This window comes from Sceloporus undulatus, chromosome 7 (assembly GCF_019175285.1).
Source record: "Sceloporus undulatus isolate JIND9_A2432 ecotype Alabama chromosome 7, SceUnd_v1.1, whole genome shotgun sequence".
NCBI classification, from domain to species: domain Eukaryota; kingdom Metazoa; phylum Chordata; class Lepidosauria; order Squamata; family Phrynosomatidae; genus Sceloporus; species Sceloporus undulatus.
Genome location: NC_056528.1, coordinates 50,622,234 through 50,638,623, shown reverse-complemented (window position 1 = coordinate 50,638,623; position 16,390 = coordinate 50,622,234). Strand labels below are relative to the sequence as shown.

Below are 16,390 nucleotides of genomic sequence, written 5' to 3'. Positions count from 1 at the left end.
CCATTTGTCCCCAATTTAAAAGAAAAATACAATTAAAAACATACAAAGTGAGCATTAAAATAGAATTAAACTATTGCGTACTGAAAGCCAGCATTTTGCAGTGGTTTTGAGGGATGGGTTACAACTCTGGAGACCAGGGCACAATCCCCAACTCGGTCATATAAGCCAATGGGTGACCTTCGGCAAGTCACACTCTCTCAGCCTCAGGGGAAAGCAACGGCAAACCCCTTCTGAAGACACTTGCCAAGAAACCCCCATGATAAGGTGGCCTTAGGCTGAGGCACCATAAATCAGAAACAACTTGTAGAAACACAACAGCAACAGCCTTCTATTTGATGGCCTTTCGGTTGCTTGACCATCTAATGGACACATCAGGTTCACATACAGTACATGGAGTGTAGGGAAAGTTGCTTGCTTGAACTACACTTCCCAGAATCCACCAACCAGCAGAGCCACTTATTGTTGTTGCATGCCTTCAAGTTATTTTCTGACATTTGGTGACCCTAAGGCAAACCTTTCATGGGGTTTTCTTGGCAAGATTTGTTCAAGGGAGATTTGCCATTGCCTTCCCTTGGTGATGTTCAGTGGTGGGACTGGAGGAAGAAATGGTCCCATGAAGACATCCATAATGTCCTCACATTTGGGCCCATAGCCCTGGGAGAGGATGAGCTCTTCCTAGTTGGTGCCAGAGGTGGGGCAGCTCTCATAGCTCTCACAAACTTGATCACATCAATCCAGAGAGGCCACAAAATAAGATGAGCACAAGAACTCTGTGGCCTTCCATACGCTTTTGGACTGCAGCTCCCAGCAGCCCAAGCCAGTAAGAGCAATACTAAGGCATGCTGGGAGATGTAGCCCAAGCACTTCTGCAGGGCTGCACAATTCGCACCCAGTGTCTCAAAGAGGGTGGATACAGAAACCCAGTCTGCACCCAGTTATTCCACCTTGACAGGGACAGCAGACTGGAGACCTTTCCGGATCAGCAGTTTCTGAGATGATGATGATGATGATGATGACCGTTTCTGGTTCACTGCACTTCCAAGTGGTTTTATTGCATCTATTCATAAGCTGCTTCCAAAGCTTGTTTAGATCCTGTGAAATAGATAAGACTACTAATTTGCACAGGAGAAGTAGGAAAGCCCAGCCATGATCTGTTTCATAAACAACCGGGAAGGAAATGGATGATTATTTTTGTTTCAAATGGCGCGGCGCAAAGGAAAATGAGCTTTTCAGGTTTCAAAGAGGGTTGATCATGTTATTATTTTGCGTCTGTGTTAGATCAAAAATCTAGGTTTTGCTACATTTTATGAGCCGACTTAAGTCCCTACACCAGGAGGAAGGTGAGATAGAAATAATAATAATACTAATAATAATAATAGATACTGAGTTAATAGTTTTTGGATGCTCAGATTCTAACTGAAGAAATGGACCCTAGAAACAAGAAACCGTATCGATGGGACCCATTCATGAGCAAAGCAGGACATAAAATACCCTATTTTAACCAAAAATAAGCATATAATATCCCACTCCCATTAAGACCTGAAGCCTTGATGCTACGCAGTATTGCATCCGAAGAAGTAGATTCATATCCACGAAAGATCATGCTAAAGTAAAGTGAAAGCTGGTCTTAAAAGTACTGCCACATTTCTCTCTCTCTCTCTTTCTCTCTCTTCCTTTCCTTCTTTTTATGGAAAGCGAGAGATTCAGGCTGCCCCCAAAATGCCACAACACTTATTCCTGAGTGAGGATGTTTACTGGAAAGGGTGTCTTTGTGTTATTTTAAGACACTGTCTTCCAAGACGATTGTCGGCGGCACTCATTTCCTTGCGCAGCTGAGGACAGTTGTGCTGCCTCTAAACCACAAAACAAGTGGAACCTGGAAAGACTGAGAAACCTTAGGAAAACTGCAAAGGGATTTGGGGAGTAGAAAACGGACACACACACCCAGACCCCCCCACGGCCCCCACTAACATTAAATCACTGGCAGCAATGAGGTTGGACCCTCAGTTCCATGATTTTGTATAAGGGATACCATTTTACAATACTATTGTATTTAATGGGACTTGAGCATCCGTGGGTTTTGGTATCCACCGAGGGTCCTGGAACCAAAACCCAGAGGATACCAAGGCCCTCTGAATTGCAAAGATGCCTGAAGCCTCATTGATACTCTTTTCTCCCTTTTGCAGAGAACCAGAACCTGGGATTTTCCATCAGCCAGGAAAGGAAAGGCTCACATCACTTCCCCAATGAAGACAGAGAGACTGCGATCTACTGAACAGGCGTCTTACCATCTCTTAACCTTCATGAAGACAGTAGGACAGGGAGCAAAATAGGATATACTGGGTTCAGCCTCAGACACACACACACACACACCCTTGGCCAAGTATTCTGACAACTGAACACAATAGTTTTCATGCTATTGTTGCGCACCTTCAAGTTGTTTCTGACTTATGGCTAACCTATCATGGAGTTTCCTTGGCCAGTTTCTCCAGAGGGAGTTTGCCATTGCCATCCTCTGAGGCTGAGAGAGTGTGCCTTTCCTAAGATCAGCCAGTGGGTTTAAAGGGCCAAGCCGGGATTCAAACCCTGGCCTCCTAATCCAGCGCTCAACCGCCATGACACACTAGCTGTCACAGGTTTCTTATTACGAATATTAGTGTTGCTATAGCCATTCAACAGAAGTTGGCATGTGTCATTTTATAAGCCCTGGTCGAACATTTGTCGGAAAATAGAAACCTACTGTCAGGCCCTTAATCCATTAACAGTCGTCCCGCCGTCTTTGCGAATTTGACTTTTCCGGAGTTGATTATTTTGGGGTTTTGATGACTACGTTCTCTCTAGGAATCTCTAGGTCCTCCAGCGCAACTCTGCCAGGAGTTGACCATAGAGTTGTGCTGGAGAACTGAGACGTTCCTAGAGAAAACATTGTTCTGGGCCATTGTAGGTCCTCCAGCATGAATCTGCAATCAACGTCTGGCAGATGTTGACCACAGAGTTGCCCTGGAGGACCTGGAGATTCCTAGAGGGGTGAAAAGCATAATGTTTTTGTATTTGCAACCCCAGCAAATGTGGAGGGACCACTGTAGTCTGGCCCTGTGCTCAAGTGGCATGAATGCATCCCCAGCAAACATCATGGCCAACAGACCATGCAAAGAGCACACGGGAAGGACTCAAAAACAAAACCCACACTATTTGAGTCATTGTGGTGTAGAATTTGGGAATGATGGGGGGGGGGCAAGGACAAGGAGCCATTTCTCCTCATCTTAAGCTGACCACAGGCCTGTGGTTGCCACTCTTTCCTGCGCTTGCTTTAAATATGCCTCTCCGTTTCATATCTTGTGGAAGCAAGCTGCAGTTTTCCTCTGGAGCAAAAAGAGAGACTCTTCCAATCTGGATGTGGGTTTTTTGCCCCCAGAAATGGATGGATCTTGCAAAGAGATACCCTTAAAAAAAAGAATTTTAGAAATAGAAATGCAAATGGAGGGAAAGAAATGCAGGCTTTAAGCTAAGCTGACCATATGATCCTACCCGACAAAACAACAAAATGGCAGAGACATGTTTAGACCCTTTCGCTCCTGGAAAACACACCAGATAAACACTACTCTTAAACACAGAATAAAATAAGACTGGTTTTACACAATGTGGCAACCATTCGTAACTTGGCACCGAACAGCCTTTTTCATACAATCGATCAATGAGTTCCAATAACTCATTTGACCTTCCAGGAAAATTGAACACATCAATCCCTTCCTTTTCTTTCTGTAGGGAAGAAAAACAATGCTCTCAAAGTAATACTATACACAGTGCAACAATTTGTTCTTTTCACCTTGCTAGGCATCGTTGCCTCCCTTTCCTAATTAATTGTTAATCAACAGACAAAACACGACACAATCTGTTTTCAGAGATACTTTGCAGACACTGCAGATGCTTTGCACTCTTTGCAGAAACAAAGTAGGGACTTCTAGATTTGGGAGGGAAATGAAATTGTCATGAATTGCTACAACGCACTTTTCTCCTCCAGTCCTTAGGACAAAACCTATTGCAACCAACCAGTGATTCTTTAAAAACCAAAAGAAATTCAAGACAGAATCAAGTGAAGCAACTGGGATTGTAAAGCCTTTAATTCAGTGGGATTTAGTGTCAAGTAAACACAGAAAGAGAGAGAGAGGGGGGGGCTTTTCCTGTGATTTCCCAAAGCAAACAAGTGAAATGGCAGATAAAAACTGGACTTGTTTCAACAAGGGAAGATTCAAAAAGACTCTGAAACGTTGTGGAGGAGACGGAGGCGATAGATAGCCGTCAGGAGATGCGGCTCAGCCTCGCCCATTCCTTCCCACTGCCTTCTTCCCATTCTCATCCTGGATCCTTTCCAACGACAGAATTACAGCACTATGAGCCCATTTCCATTGCCATAAGTGCAACCCATGGAATCTGGGGATAGTTAGTTGAGTCCATCCGTGTGGAATGGGGCCTTCCTCTCTTCCTACTGCCTTCCACCTTTCCAAGCATCATTGCCTCTTTCTAGTGAGTCAAAGCGCCATGCTTTTACTTAGTGCTAGACAGAGCCAAACCAAAAATGCGCTCCACAACCAGAGTGCCACAAGAGAAGTAGGACCCTCTCCCGCATCGTCCCACAGTGTATTAAGCCCAGTTGTGAGTCACAGACATCTTGCGCTTGCCTTCCCCAAAGATGGGTAGCATTTATTGTCTAACTGGGTCCCAGTTAGCAGCTGCAGAATGAGGGAAGGAGGAGGGGAGACATTTGGGCAGCAGACTTAGGGCCCCATCCAGACAGGCCAAAATAAAGCTGCTTTGGGTCACTTTGGAGGTATGCAGTTTAAATGATGCATGTGTCCTAAGAGGCTGGAAGCTGCACCAAAGCCATGCTCCAATCCTAAGGACTGGAACACAGCTTTGGTGCAGCTTCCGGCCTCTTAAGATGTGTATATGACATTTAAACAGCATACCTCCAAAGTGACCCAAAGCAGCTTTATTTTGGCCTGTCTGCTCAGACCCTTAGTTTGGTCACACCATCTTGGACACGGCTTTCTCCTTCCACCAGATTGAAAGGAGGTGGTTGTGGCCCTAAATAGGGTTCCTCTTGGCCTGATCCACCGCAGCGCATAGCTAGCCCCACAATAGTTGAGTTTGGGACCTGTTCCAGGGACCCAACTGCTTTGCCATCTGGGTTCGCCTCTTGTCACTGCATTCCCCAAAAGGCTCCTTGCTGGAGGGCCATAGCAACTGAACCTATTCAAAAGACGCAGCCGAAATGGACAAACTCTGTGCCCTGAACCTATTCCATCACAGGTTCTTCCCAAACAATTGCGTTTTAAATTTTAAAAACCCTACACTAATGTCTTTTAAAGGCCTGCTGCAAATGACAATGTGCTATACAATGCACGATAACTTTGCAGCTCTTTCCATGTGTCTGGACAGATGGCGCAGACGCCTTGCGCATAAAGCTATGGGTCTGAAATGATAAACAGATGGAACGTGGCTCCTGGTAATAGCATTACTCTCGCATGACCCCAAATGCACACAGATTTGGGCTCCTTTCTTGCAAAGGGATTCAAAAAAAAGCTCCACTCTGACACCTCCAAAAGCTTGCGAAGGCATGCGCAGCTTTGATGGCAACAGAAGGACATGGTGTTCTTGGAACTCTGTGTCGCCTTTCGTCACTGTTTAGCAAGAGACACAATTCTAGCAAAGCCATATCTCCAACGCATTGAGACTTTACACATTGTTTTCCTCAGATTTAACAAGCCTAAGGGTTCCAGATGGCTCTTTCTTGAAGGTGCCAGGGGTCAAATCTAGCATCTTCTGCAACCAAGTGTAGGCTCTGCCACTGAGCCGCAGCACCTGCACATGTGAGAAGCAATGCCCCCATGCGCTGCCTCACTGGCTGCAGAAATGTTCACGGAGGCACCTCACATTGCAAATCAATCTGGGGTGCATAACTGCAGGACAAAAGGAGATAGATCTTGTAGCCCCTTTGAGAATCACTGAAAGGAAGCAGTTGGCAGCCGGAGCTTTCGGAGACTTAGGTCTCCTTCCTCAGATGCATTTGGCTCAGAGGCTTTTTGAAATGCTGACACTGAAGAGACGATCAAAGTAGGTACAGTTGGCCCTCCAAATGGAGGGCTCTTTTGGACCCATGGGTTCCAGGCAGCATTCCCAAATAATCCTGGAGTTTGCCCTTTGCTTTCAGGGACTCCATTTTACTCCTGCGTTGCATTTCATGGGCCTGGAGCATCCCTGGCTTTGGGTCTTGAAAGAGGCTCCTGGCACCGAAGCCCAGCGGAGCCCAAAGGGCTGCTGCTGGAAAGAAGGTGTTCTAAAAGGTCCAGCAGCAAAGCCAAGAAGGCCCTCCTTTTGCGGCTCTGGGCTCCTCGGGGAAACCCTCGCCATGAAGGTAAAGCAGCCACTGAACGAGCGGCTGAAGGCATCTGCGGGAAGGTCTCAGAAGCAGCAGGGAAGCCTCCCGGGAGACCCCCCCCCAGAAGGAGGCCCCTTCTCCCGAGAAGCCCCCGGGGAGCAGGGCCCAAAGACAAAGGAAGACGCCGCCCGAGGAGGCAGAGAGCTCCGAATACTCCTAGCAAGGATCCTAAATGGAGAGCTGCCCTCCCTCTCCCTCTCCCTCCCGATGGGCTGAAGCCAGCTTCCCGGGGGCTCTGACCTCGGAGGGCGGCGATGAGTCCGTTGCCGTCGCGGATGACCTCCTTGAGGAACTTGGCCGTCCGCTCCAGCTCCACTTCGTAGCCCTTCAGCCGCTCGCGGAAGCCGGGGCTGTCCAGGTAGCAGTCGCTGAACTCCAGCGCAGGGGGCCCCATGGCCCCGGAAGGCTTGCTCTGGCTAGCTGGCCGGCCCCGGCCGCATCGCCAAGCCGCCTCCAAGAGGAGGAGGAGGAGGAGGAGCCCTCGGCTGGCTCTCGCTCTCTCTGCTCCCCGGGAACTAAGGCCCCTCCTCCGCCTCCCTCTCCTTCAGACCCGGCTTGGTTTCAACGACGGGGACTTGGAGAGCTGACCGAAGTCTTTGGGGAGAGATGGTTGGTGAGTTCGGGGAATGGTCTTCCCGGCTCCTTGGCAAGACTGCTTTGGAGTCCGGGCGGCTCAGGCCCCGGAGAGCTCCGCCAAGAGGAAAGAGGCCCAGGCCCAGCGGAGGAGCTGCCCTGCTCCCCTCCCCGGGAGGCCTCTCCTCAGAGCGGGAGACAGGGGCCCTTGCTCCAGGCCTCCTCCGGCGGGGTCTTCAGGGCACCCCCGGGTCAGGGGCAGCCCTCCCTCCCTCGGCCAAGGAAGGGTTAAAGCCCAGCCAGCAGAACCGCCGCGAGTGACGTCGCCTCCCGAAAACCATTCCAGAGGCGAGGCTGCAAACAGCTGGTCGGGAAGGACACGCCCCTTCCCTCCCCCTCTGGCGCGCAAGGCAGCCTGGGAGTTGGAGTTGGGGCAGGGCTTGCGGGAGTCAGGCTGCCCCAGAAGTGGGATGGCCTTGGCTGCCAGCAGCAGGGGATGGATGATGATGGGATCACCAAAAGCAGGCCTTCCTGACCTTTCTTTCCCATTGCAAAAGAGAGAAGCCCAAATGCATCTGAGGAAGTAGTTGAAGGGCTGCCACACAGAGAGAGGAGGGAGCAAGCTTCTTTTCTGCTGCCCCAGAGAATAGGAGACAATGGAGCCATGGAGGCAAGCTGGAGGACCTTCCTGAGAGCAAGGGCTGTTTGACAGTAGAAGACACTCCTTGGGGAATCATGGCATCTCCTTCCCTGGAGGCCTTTCAGCAGAGGCTGGATAGCCATCTCTCCCAGGGAGAGTTCCTGCATGGCAGAAGAGGAAGGGGCTTGGACTGGATCAGGGCCCTTCTGGGGGTCTCTTCCAACTCGATAGGATTGTATGCTTTGCAGGATCTCGCTCTCACTTTCCCTTGCACCAGTCTTGAATTCCTCTACCAAGGTCTCCCAAGAGCTGCCACCTCAGAAGTCAAAGGCTTTCATGGCTAGCAGCCATGGTTTTTGTGGGTTTGGGGGCCTCTGTGGCCATGCTCTGGAAGAGTTTCTTCCTGACGTTTCTCTGTGGAGTGCATTCTCTGAAGATGCCAGAGCCACAGATGCAGGTGAAACATCAGGAACAGACCCTTCCAGAACAAGGCCACAGAGGCCCCCAAACCCACAACAAAGCCGTGCCACCTCTGGGCTTCACCCCTTTCCCTGTTGGCACAGACTGGCCCTGGACTGGCGCAAGGAAGATCCCGGCCGAGGCCCCTTCTGCTCGGATGGCCATGCTTTTGTGCCATGCGCAAAGGTCTGGCCGGCATCCTGTTTGGCGGAGGTCCAGGGCTGTCAGCATTGGCGTTTCATGCACAGTCAACCCAAACACCCTTCAAGAGGATAGTCATGTCGGCCCTTTCGCTTCCTCTTTCCACAAGTGGAGAAAAAGGAAAGGGAAAGAGGAGTTTTATGGGCCTTTGCAATGTCAAGAAACGGATCTGTTTAAAGTTCAAGGCGGCTAATTGTTTCCAAGTTCCAAATTCATTCCTATCCGGCCTTTTCCTCAACATTGGGACTCAAGAGGCCTTGCAAGTAGATTGTCGTTGTTGCTGCTGCTGTTGTTGTGTGCCTTCAGGTCATTTCCAACTTATATTGTGTATAGTATATTGACAGTACAGTTTATTGACACCAGGACAAAAAAACAACAACACAAAAATGTCAGGGTTTTTTAATGGGGTTATGTTTTTTAAAGCCATTCAACAATTTATAGAATTACAGGTTGAGTCTCCTTTACCTGGAATTCCAAAATCTAGAATATTCCCAAAATCCAAGACACTTTTCACGGCCGGCTGAGATAGAGACGCCTTTGGCTTCCTGATGGTTCATTGCAGACCAACTTTGCTTCATGCGCAAAATTACTTTGAAACTGTTGTGCGTACGTTTTATCCTCAGGCTCTGCATCTAAGATGTATATGAAACATACATGGATTTTCTGTTGGGACAATTTAGGATTGTAGGAGTTTTCACCTGTGAAACGTTGGAAGGTTGGTTTACAGATGACAGAACAAATCGTTGCATCCCTGCTTCTCATCTCTAGCATCTTCATCCTCATATTAGACTGCTTTTCCATTTGTGAGTGCTGCGTAATCCTTTCCAAACACAATGTTTAAGTAGCCATCAGTGACTGGTATGATGTCCAAAGTCCAGAAATATTCCCAGCCCCAAAATCCTTTAAGAGAGTGCCCTCTGCTGAGTCAAAAAGAAGAATACAATATTGGACTCCATCACAGCATTTCAAGTAGAAGATGATTAACTACTAAAGCTCATGCAAAAATTTTATATATATATATATATATATATATATATATATATATATATATATATAATCCCAGGCCAGCCTTCTCTGAAGATACCATCCACAGATGCTGGCAAAACATCAGGAATAAACTCTTCTAGAACATGGCCACAGAGTCCCCAAACCCCACAAAAACCCCAATAAAAATAAATGAGCCAGGACTCTTCCAAAGTGGTCCAAAGAAGCAGGATTTCTCCCAAAAGAGCCCTTGGGTTTCAGGGTTTTGCTGGTTGTTGTCACTTCTGCATCCACTTGTTTCACTCTTTTGTGGGGCGGCTTGTAGCTTTTTCTGGATTTGCACCCTTCCCAAAGTTTGGAAGCGGTTTCTGGAGGTGAATTTCCCCCTCTTTAAATTTTCTGAAAGACGTTCCTAGCTTCCTTCCCTTCCTGCCCCAATTATTATGTCCCGCATTATCCAGACAACCGGCTTCCATTAAACCAACAACAGCAATGGCACCATCGACAACAACTGCAACTGAGACAAACTGCCATCTAGCAGAGTCACTTGTGAACTAAAGCCTTTCACATGTGTCCATGTTGAGGGTTAATTTTGGGTCCCGTCTTGTTCTGATTATGGCCCATCGTGCCAAAAAAAAACAAAACCCTTTACAACGCGTTGTATTTCCCTCCTGGATAAAAACAGGTCCAGCCGCATATTGGAATAAAGCCTGTTGACCGCTGACAGCCAACGCTGGCTCTTTCTGGGAAGGGTGACAGGTCCAGAGTTGTGTTACATGACCCCCCACAAAACACAAAGCCACCCACATCAACATATTTCACAACTGCGGTGAACAAGGCTTCTTTTCATTGGATTCCCAACGTAGAAAATGTTGTGATTGCAACAAAAATGTTCCCAGAGAGGATTCTTGCAATGGACAAGAAAGAAGAAGAAGAGCAAAGGGTGGTATTTTGGGTTTTGTTTGTTTGTTTCTGCTGCCAAAGATGAAGCAAGCTCAGTTCTTCTTTCTTTGTTTGTTTCCTCCCATCTCTTTGTGCAATCCAAAATGCTCCGTTCTGCCAAGAACATGTGAATCCTATGCATTTCCAGAGCATACCAGGCCTTTGAGGGTGTTAGCAGGACAAAGAGAAGGACAGAATATGCTGTTCAGACCCTGCTTTGGTTCAGTGCCCCCTGTCCTGCCCAAATGCAGTTCCCCCCAAAATAGATGTTGTTGATCTGACAATCCAGGGAAGGAAGGATCCAGATCCAGCATTCCTGTGGCGTTTCTGTTTGAGAGGCTAGCTTTGTTTTCTGGCATCCGCAAGCGATGGGCTTGGATTTTGGCCACCGAACATCCTGTTTCTCCTCTCTCTTTCTTTCTCCCCTTCTCTCTTGCCAGCAGCGGCTTCTCCTTCTAGCCTAGCAGAGCTGACCAAACAGCCTTGCAAAACCCAAGGTAAGGATCCAACCCTGGGCTTCCCAAGTGGATGATGGGTTGTGCGGACTCTAGAAGAGTCAGGCAGGCATGAGGATTCAAAAAGGCGATGTTTGGGAAAGGGATAGCAAAAGGGAGAGAGGCAGAAAATGGTCCCAGATTGCCAGAGCAGAGGCGTGCCAATGTTCAAGCCAATGCTGAGCTGCTTTATGGGCTCAGGAGTTTAAAAGAGGGTCTCACTCTGAATGCCATTTCTGTTTTTTGCAGGTCTGGGAAACCAGGTTGTTTGCTCACCAAGAAGAATTCAGGTAAGGAGCTTGGCATTGTGGCTCCTGGAAGGACTGGTTCTTTTGTTTCACATATGCCACAACTTAAGCAATAATGTTTTCGCAGCATGTTTTCTGGGCTGCTTCTAAAGTTAGGATTGTCGTTGCAAAGTGGGGAATTGTCAGCTAGACTGAATCGCTTGTTTTACTGTGCTGTGTTTGTTTGTTTGTTTGTTTGTTTGTTTTAAATGCAAGTGTTGATCTTTCTTTCTTCTGCACCTCGAGCCTTTCCCACCAAGCCATTCAGGATGGGAGGGAGCTGGATTAGTTCAATGAAACCCCTTCTGAAAATCTTGCCTTCCCTTTGCACTACAGATACAGTTATCCCTCCGTCTCCATGGATTCAAGCATCCATGGCTTAAAGGTTTTTTAAAATACAGTCTACATTCCAGAAAGCAAACCTCAATTTTGCCATTTTATATAAGGGACACCATTTTACTATGTCACTGCATTTAATGGGATTTGAGAGTCCATGGATGCATAAACATTTGTTGTTGTTGTTGCTGTTGTAAATGTGACTGTCATTTATTCCAACCTAAAAAACGGATGCTGTCCTTTGTTTGCCACCTCCTTTTTTCAATGCACACACACACAAATTAACATTACAAAACACACAAGCATAAGATTAAGATTAAAAGCCCATTTGCACTACACAATTGTTGCACTGTTATTCCACTTTAACCACCATGGATCTATATCCTGGGGTTTGCAGTTACATGAAGCATTAGAGTTCCCTGGCTGAGTAGTCTAAGGACTCTCACCTAAACTACATATCGCAGGATCCCATTAGATGGGTCTATGGCGAGTCAAAGTTCAATAGCAGTGCTATAATGTGAATGCACCTGACGTAAAACCTCTCACAAGAGCATCTTTCCATAAATCCACATGAGAATCAGGGAGGCTGAAGATCAATAACTGTACAGTTAATGTGGGAAACAGAGGGAAAACAGATATGGAAGGATCTGTTTTCCTGATTTGAGGAACACCTTTGTACCCTTTTTGTTGTTGAGTGCCTTTGAGTCGATCTCGACTCATGGCGACCCTATGGATGCCGTACCCTAACCTGTGCCATAAATGTCTCCAGAATATGTAAGGTCCTAATGCCTTTTGCATGCCTTTTTCTCTTTCCAGCCTCCTGCAAGAAACCTGGGAGATGAAGCCCATGGAGGAGAAGATCACCCTGAACATCGGGGGTGTCCGCTTTGAGACCTACCCCAGGACCCTTCAGGCCTTTCCTGGCACCAGACTCTGCCGCTTGACAGAGCCCCAGGCTTGTGCCTCCTTGGACTACAACCCGCGCCTCAAAGAGTTCTTCTTTGACCGAAATGCCAACTTCTTTGACGAGGTCTTGAACTATTACCGGACCAAACGTCTCCATTGCCCCGAAGAGGTCTGCAAATCGGTCCTGGAGGAAGAGTTGGCCTTTTGGGGGATCCAAGAGGCCCTCCTGGCTCCCTGCTGTTGGCAGAAAGTGAGGAAGGCAGAGATGCAAGAGGAAGAGCGCAAGGTCTGGGATGAGGAGGACACCCAGTCGCTCTTGGACCAAGCGGCAGGGCGTAGGAGCAGCTGGAGGGTCCGGTGGCAACCCAAGGTCTGGGCTCTCTTTGAAAAACCCCATTCCAGTCTAAGCGCCAAGGTAACGCACTCCAAGCATTTCTTTAAAGCAGGCAAAGGAGGGCCAGGGAGCTTGAGGAAGGCACACAAGATACTACTTCCACAAGTGTTGTGTCGATAGTCAGGAAGGTCATTGCATTGCTGTGCTGGGTGTTTTTCAAGTGCAGTGGGATTCTCAGGCCTCTTTCACTAGACTAGACAGTTATAATAAATCAATGTCACTATCCTATAGAATCCTGGGATTTGTAGTTCAGTGAGGGATTCATAATTCTCGGGCAGAGACCTCTGGTGCCTCACCAAACTAGGATTCCATAGCAGGTAGAGTGGTATTAAAGTGTTATATCAGTGTAATGGGAAAGAGTCCACAGTTGCTAGAGACTTGGCATTTCTTTGCTGCTGGGTTTCTATCTGTTTTTTGAGCTGTATACATTGGTGATGATGATGGTAATGAAGTGGGCATCAAACAGCCGCTCTTCCTCAGGCCCTGGCCTCTTCTGCATAGTTTTCTCTGATTCTGTTGTATTAGAGAAGCAAAGAAGAGAAACTCTTTAGAACACAAATATTGTTATTGTGAGTCCCGACTCTATGAGAGCCATTGATTCAATGAGATTTACCTATGCATTGGCACACCATTCAACAACTGATTCAATAGGTTTAGTTGCTGGGACTATCCAACAAGATTCCAGCCAGATAGTCCCCATTTGGGAGGAAAGGCAGGGTAGGATGATGATGATGATGACGACAACAGTAGTGGTGGTAGTGGTGTTGATGACAGTGGTGATGGTGGTGATGATGATGATGACACTCATCTCCCACACCCCAACAGTTCATCCACTACTGGATGTTCTTCCATTCCTCTTCCACAAATTGGGTTCAAGATGGTTCACCAACCCACATCCTTGGACTTCCATGATTTTTAAGTCCCATTCTAAAAACCAAACCACATACTTGCACAGTGCAACCATGGAGTCCCAATCCTTAAGGCCATTTATCTCCAGAGCGTCTGTGGATTAAGCGCACAAGGATGACAGCTGGGGCAACTGCTTATGGGAGGAGGGAACTAGTGTATGGCCAGTGTAGCAATGGGATTCCACCCCAACGCATTGGTACAAGAGTAAACTGATGCTAATGGCTGTGCTTCCTCTCTCCCTACAGTGCCTGGCTGCTTTTTCCATGCTCTTCAACATTGGCATTTGCATCCTTTTTCTGTGGAAGACCTATGACATGCGTGGCATCCTTCATCAGTATGCCATGCGTGGCACCCTTCATCACTATGGCAATAGATCCGGGGAATTCCCTCCAGACGAATATTCATCTCAGAAAAAGTTGCCTCTCTTCCTCCATCTGGAGCTTTTCTTTGTCCTCTGGTTCACATTTGAGTTCATCACGAGACTCACCTTCTGCCCAGACAAGAAGAAATTCCTGAGGAGCGCTCTAAACCTGGCTGATTTCCTCTCCTTGTTCCCAGTTTACGTCGAACTCTTCTTAGCCGGAGCAGGCAACCATCCGGTGTATTGGCTGGGCTTCTTCCGCTTGGCCTATTTCTTCAAACTACTGAAGGTAGTGAAGGTTGTGGAGCCCACCTTGGTCTTCAGGGTCCTGTCCCACACTTCCAGCAGCCTCCTGAGGGAAGCCCTCATCCTCTTGCTCATTTTCGCCTTCGAAATTGTTTTCTTCGGGGTCCTCGTTTACTACGCGGACTTGCTGCACAAGGAGCATGAAATGCAATTTGGCAGCCTTATGTCTTCTTTCTGGTGGGCCGCGATCACCTTGACCACCGTGGGCTACGGAGACGTGGTCCCTCTCTCGACGTACAGCCAAGCAGTCGGGGCCTGTGTGGCTCTCAGTGGCGTCCTCACCATTGTTGTCCCCATCCCTCTCTTTTACATCAAGTTCAAGGGCTATTATGACGCTGCTTTGGTCAAGGAGAGGATGAAACGGATGAAGAAAACACCGGCGTTGCTGTCCTCCTGAAAGCTCCAGAGCACCTCCAGGTCCAGCTGTTTCAGTGGAGATAACATGCTCCCATTGTAGAAGCTTCCACTTACTCCATTGTGCAAGTTGTTATTATCATGCCAACTCATGCTCCTGTGCTTGTTTTTGTAGAGCAACACTTTAGGATCTGCATGAGACCATGAACTGATGGCTCTCATCATAGAAGCCTGTAACATCACTGCCCCCATTAACACCCATAGTCTCTGAGCTTTACTTGCTGCTTTGGGCACTCTGACTATGGAAACATCTTATCACACACACACTCACACACATATATATGAGATGTTTGAGTGGGTCCTAATAAAGATATTGCCTTGCTGTGGATTATGAGTTTCTACCCGTGGGCCAACATAGCTTCCCTGGCTTTACGTAGCAATGATACCCCAAAATAGCTGGATGGCTCATGCATCAAAACACCATCCAGGGTGCTGCAATCACTATGTAAAGAGACCTAAAATGTCACACATGTGGTAAGTTTTCCCATTCTCCAGAACATTCTTTTGGTGACATGAAACTGGGAGGAAAGGAAGAAGCAGTGAAAAATCCATAGTCTTCTGAGATAGAGACTGCAAGCCCATACCCTCCAACAACCTCAGTTTGACAAGGACAGTCCCAGTCAGTCTTCCATTGTCCCACTTTTTTCAGTTGTGTTTAGAATGTCCCAGCTGAGAAGTCACTTTTTGGACCATGACACCTGGGGCATCCTTGGATTTGAAGCCCAACAAAGTGTTTTCTAACCTCTGGTACACATACACACATGTCTTCATTTTGCCTTGCACCATCTTGTTTGTTTGAATTCTTCTCTCCTGATTCATGCAGCAATAAATTGGACACACGAATTGGCCATGTGTCATTAGGAACGCATTGGCCAGGATGAGGGCGGCAAGTGAGGAGGCAGAAGCAACTGGGAGGGAATGCTTTACAGGCAGTCCAACCTCAGAGCCATGCAACACCAGAAGAAGAACACAATGAACGCTTAGACACTTCTGAAAAGAGCAGGGGTCTCTGCTTGCAAAGTTTTACCATTTCCGAGAAAAGGCGGTTGGAAGTTGGAGCGGGAGGGGTGTGGATTGCGGTTTTATAATGCAATTAAATTATATCATACGTGTCATATTTTGTTGTCATGCCGCACTTTATTGCACATGCTATGCCTGTACTCCTGGGTTGCACTTTCTTGAAATAAATCAATTTTATTGTCCCTTGCAAATGTCTGCAATTGCTGTCTGCTTTGCATCACTGTCTCTCAGGGCCAATCCAGATGTCACAGTCAGTTGTGGAAATGCAACTGTTGTCCAAGTTTCGACTACATGAATTGTTGGTGTTCTTAGCTGCCCTTGAGTCATCCTGAATTCATGGTGGCCCTGTGGATGAAACGCCTCCAAGACTCATTCAATCCACGGTTGACTGTCCTCCACTGCTCCGCTTAGGTCCTGCAAATTCAGGACCATGACCTCCTCGACTGAGTCCATCCATTTGGCATGTGGCCTCCCTCTCTTTCTACTGCCTCTCCTTCTACCTTTCCCAGCAGAAACCCCTCCAGACAGACCCAGAGTAGACCCATTCAATCCGTTGTTGACTGGGTTAATACCCCATGGATTCAATGCATCTAGTCTATTTGGAGCTTACAAGGGGTTTGCAATTCTCAGCTAAAGTACACCCACATTCAGTCAACTGCTGACACGGGTGCAAATCCCATTGACTCAATGGGATCAACTCTAGCTGGTGCTAGTAATAGGACTAT

General features: G+C 47.6%; 2 protein-coding genes across 3 annotated transcripts in view; one reads left to right on the top strand and one right to left on the bottom strand.

Moving 5' to 3' along the window:
- Positions 1-6,869, bottom strand: part of OPHN1 (oligophrenin 1) — a 51,734-nt gene extending 44,865 nt beyond the window's left edge. Inside the window, exon 1 of the mRNA XM_042478539.1 lies at positions 6,680-6,869. Within this exon, the coding sequence (XP_042334473.1) occupies positions 6,680-6,833 (154 nt within the window). The 5' untranslated portion in view covers positions 6,834-6,869. The remainder of the gene's footprint in view (positions 1-6,679) is intronic.
- Positions 6,870-7,694: 825 nt separating this feature from the next.
- On the top strand, positions 7,695-15,876 carry LOC121937123 (potassium voltage-gated channel subfamily C member 1-like). Of its 2 annotated transcripts, none has more exons than XM_042480040.1 (4): positions 7,695-9,115; positions 10,982-11,022; positions 12,172-12,676; positions 13,810-15,876. In XM_042480040.1, the coding sequence occupies exons 3-4, from the start codon at positions 12,194-12,196 to the stop codon at positions 14,626-14,628; spliced, it is 1,302 nt and encodes a 433-aa protein (XP_042335974.1). In that variant the 5' UTR covers positions 7,695-9,115; positions 10,982-11,022; positions 12,172-12,193; the 3' UTR covers positions 14,629-15,876. The 2 variants fall into 2 exon arrangements, with proteins under 2 accessions (XP_042335974.1, XP_042335973.1); XM_042480039.1 differs by lacking the exon at positions 7,695-9,115 and adding an exon at positions 9,414-10,735.
- The last annotated feature ends 514 nt before the right edge of the window (positions 15,877-16,390 follow it).

Bases quoted from the DNA above. Each gene is read 5' to 3' on its own strand.
- LOC121937123 (XM_042480040.1), top strand. From the start codon at position 12,194: ATGAAGCCCATGGAGGAGAAGATCACCCTGAACATCGGGGGTGTCCGC. The intron at 12,677-13,809 runs GTAACGCACTCC...CTCTCCCTACAG, and splicing joins ATTCCAGTCTAAGCGCCAAG to TGCCTGGCTGCTTTTTCCAT.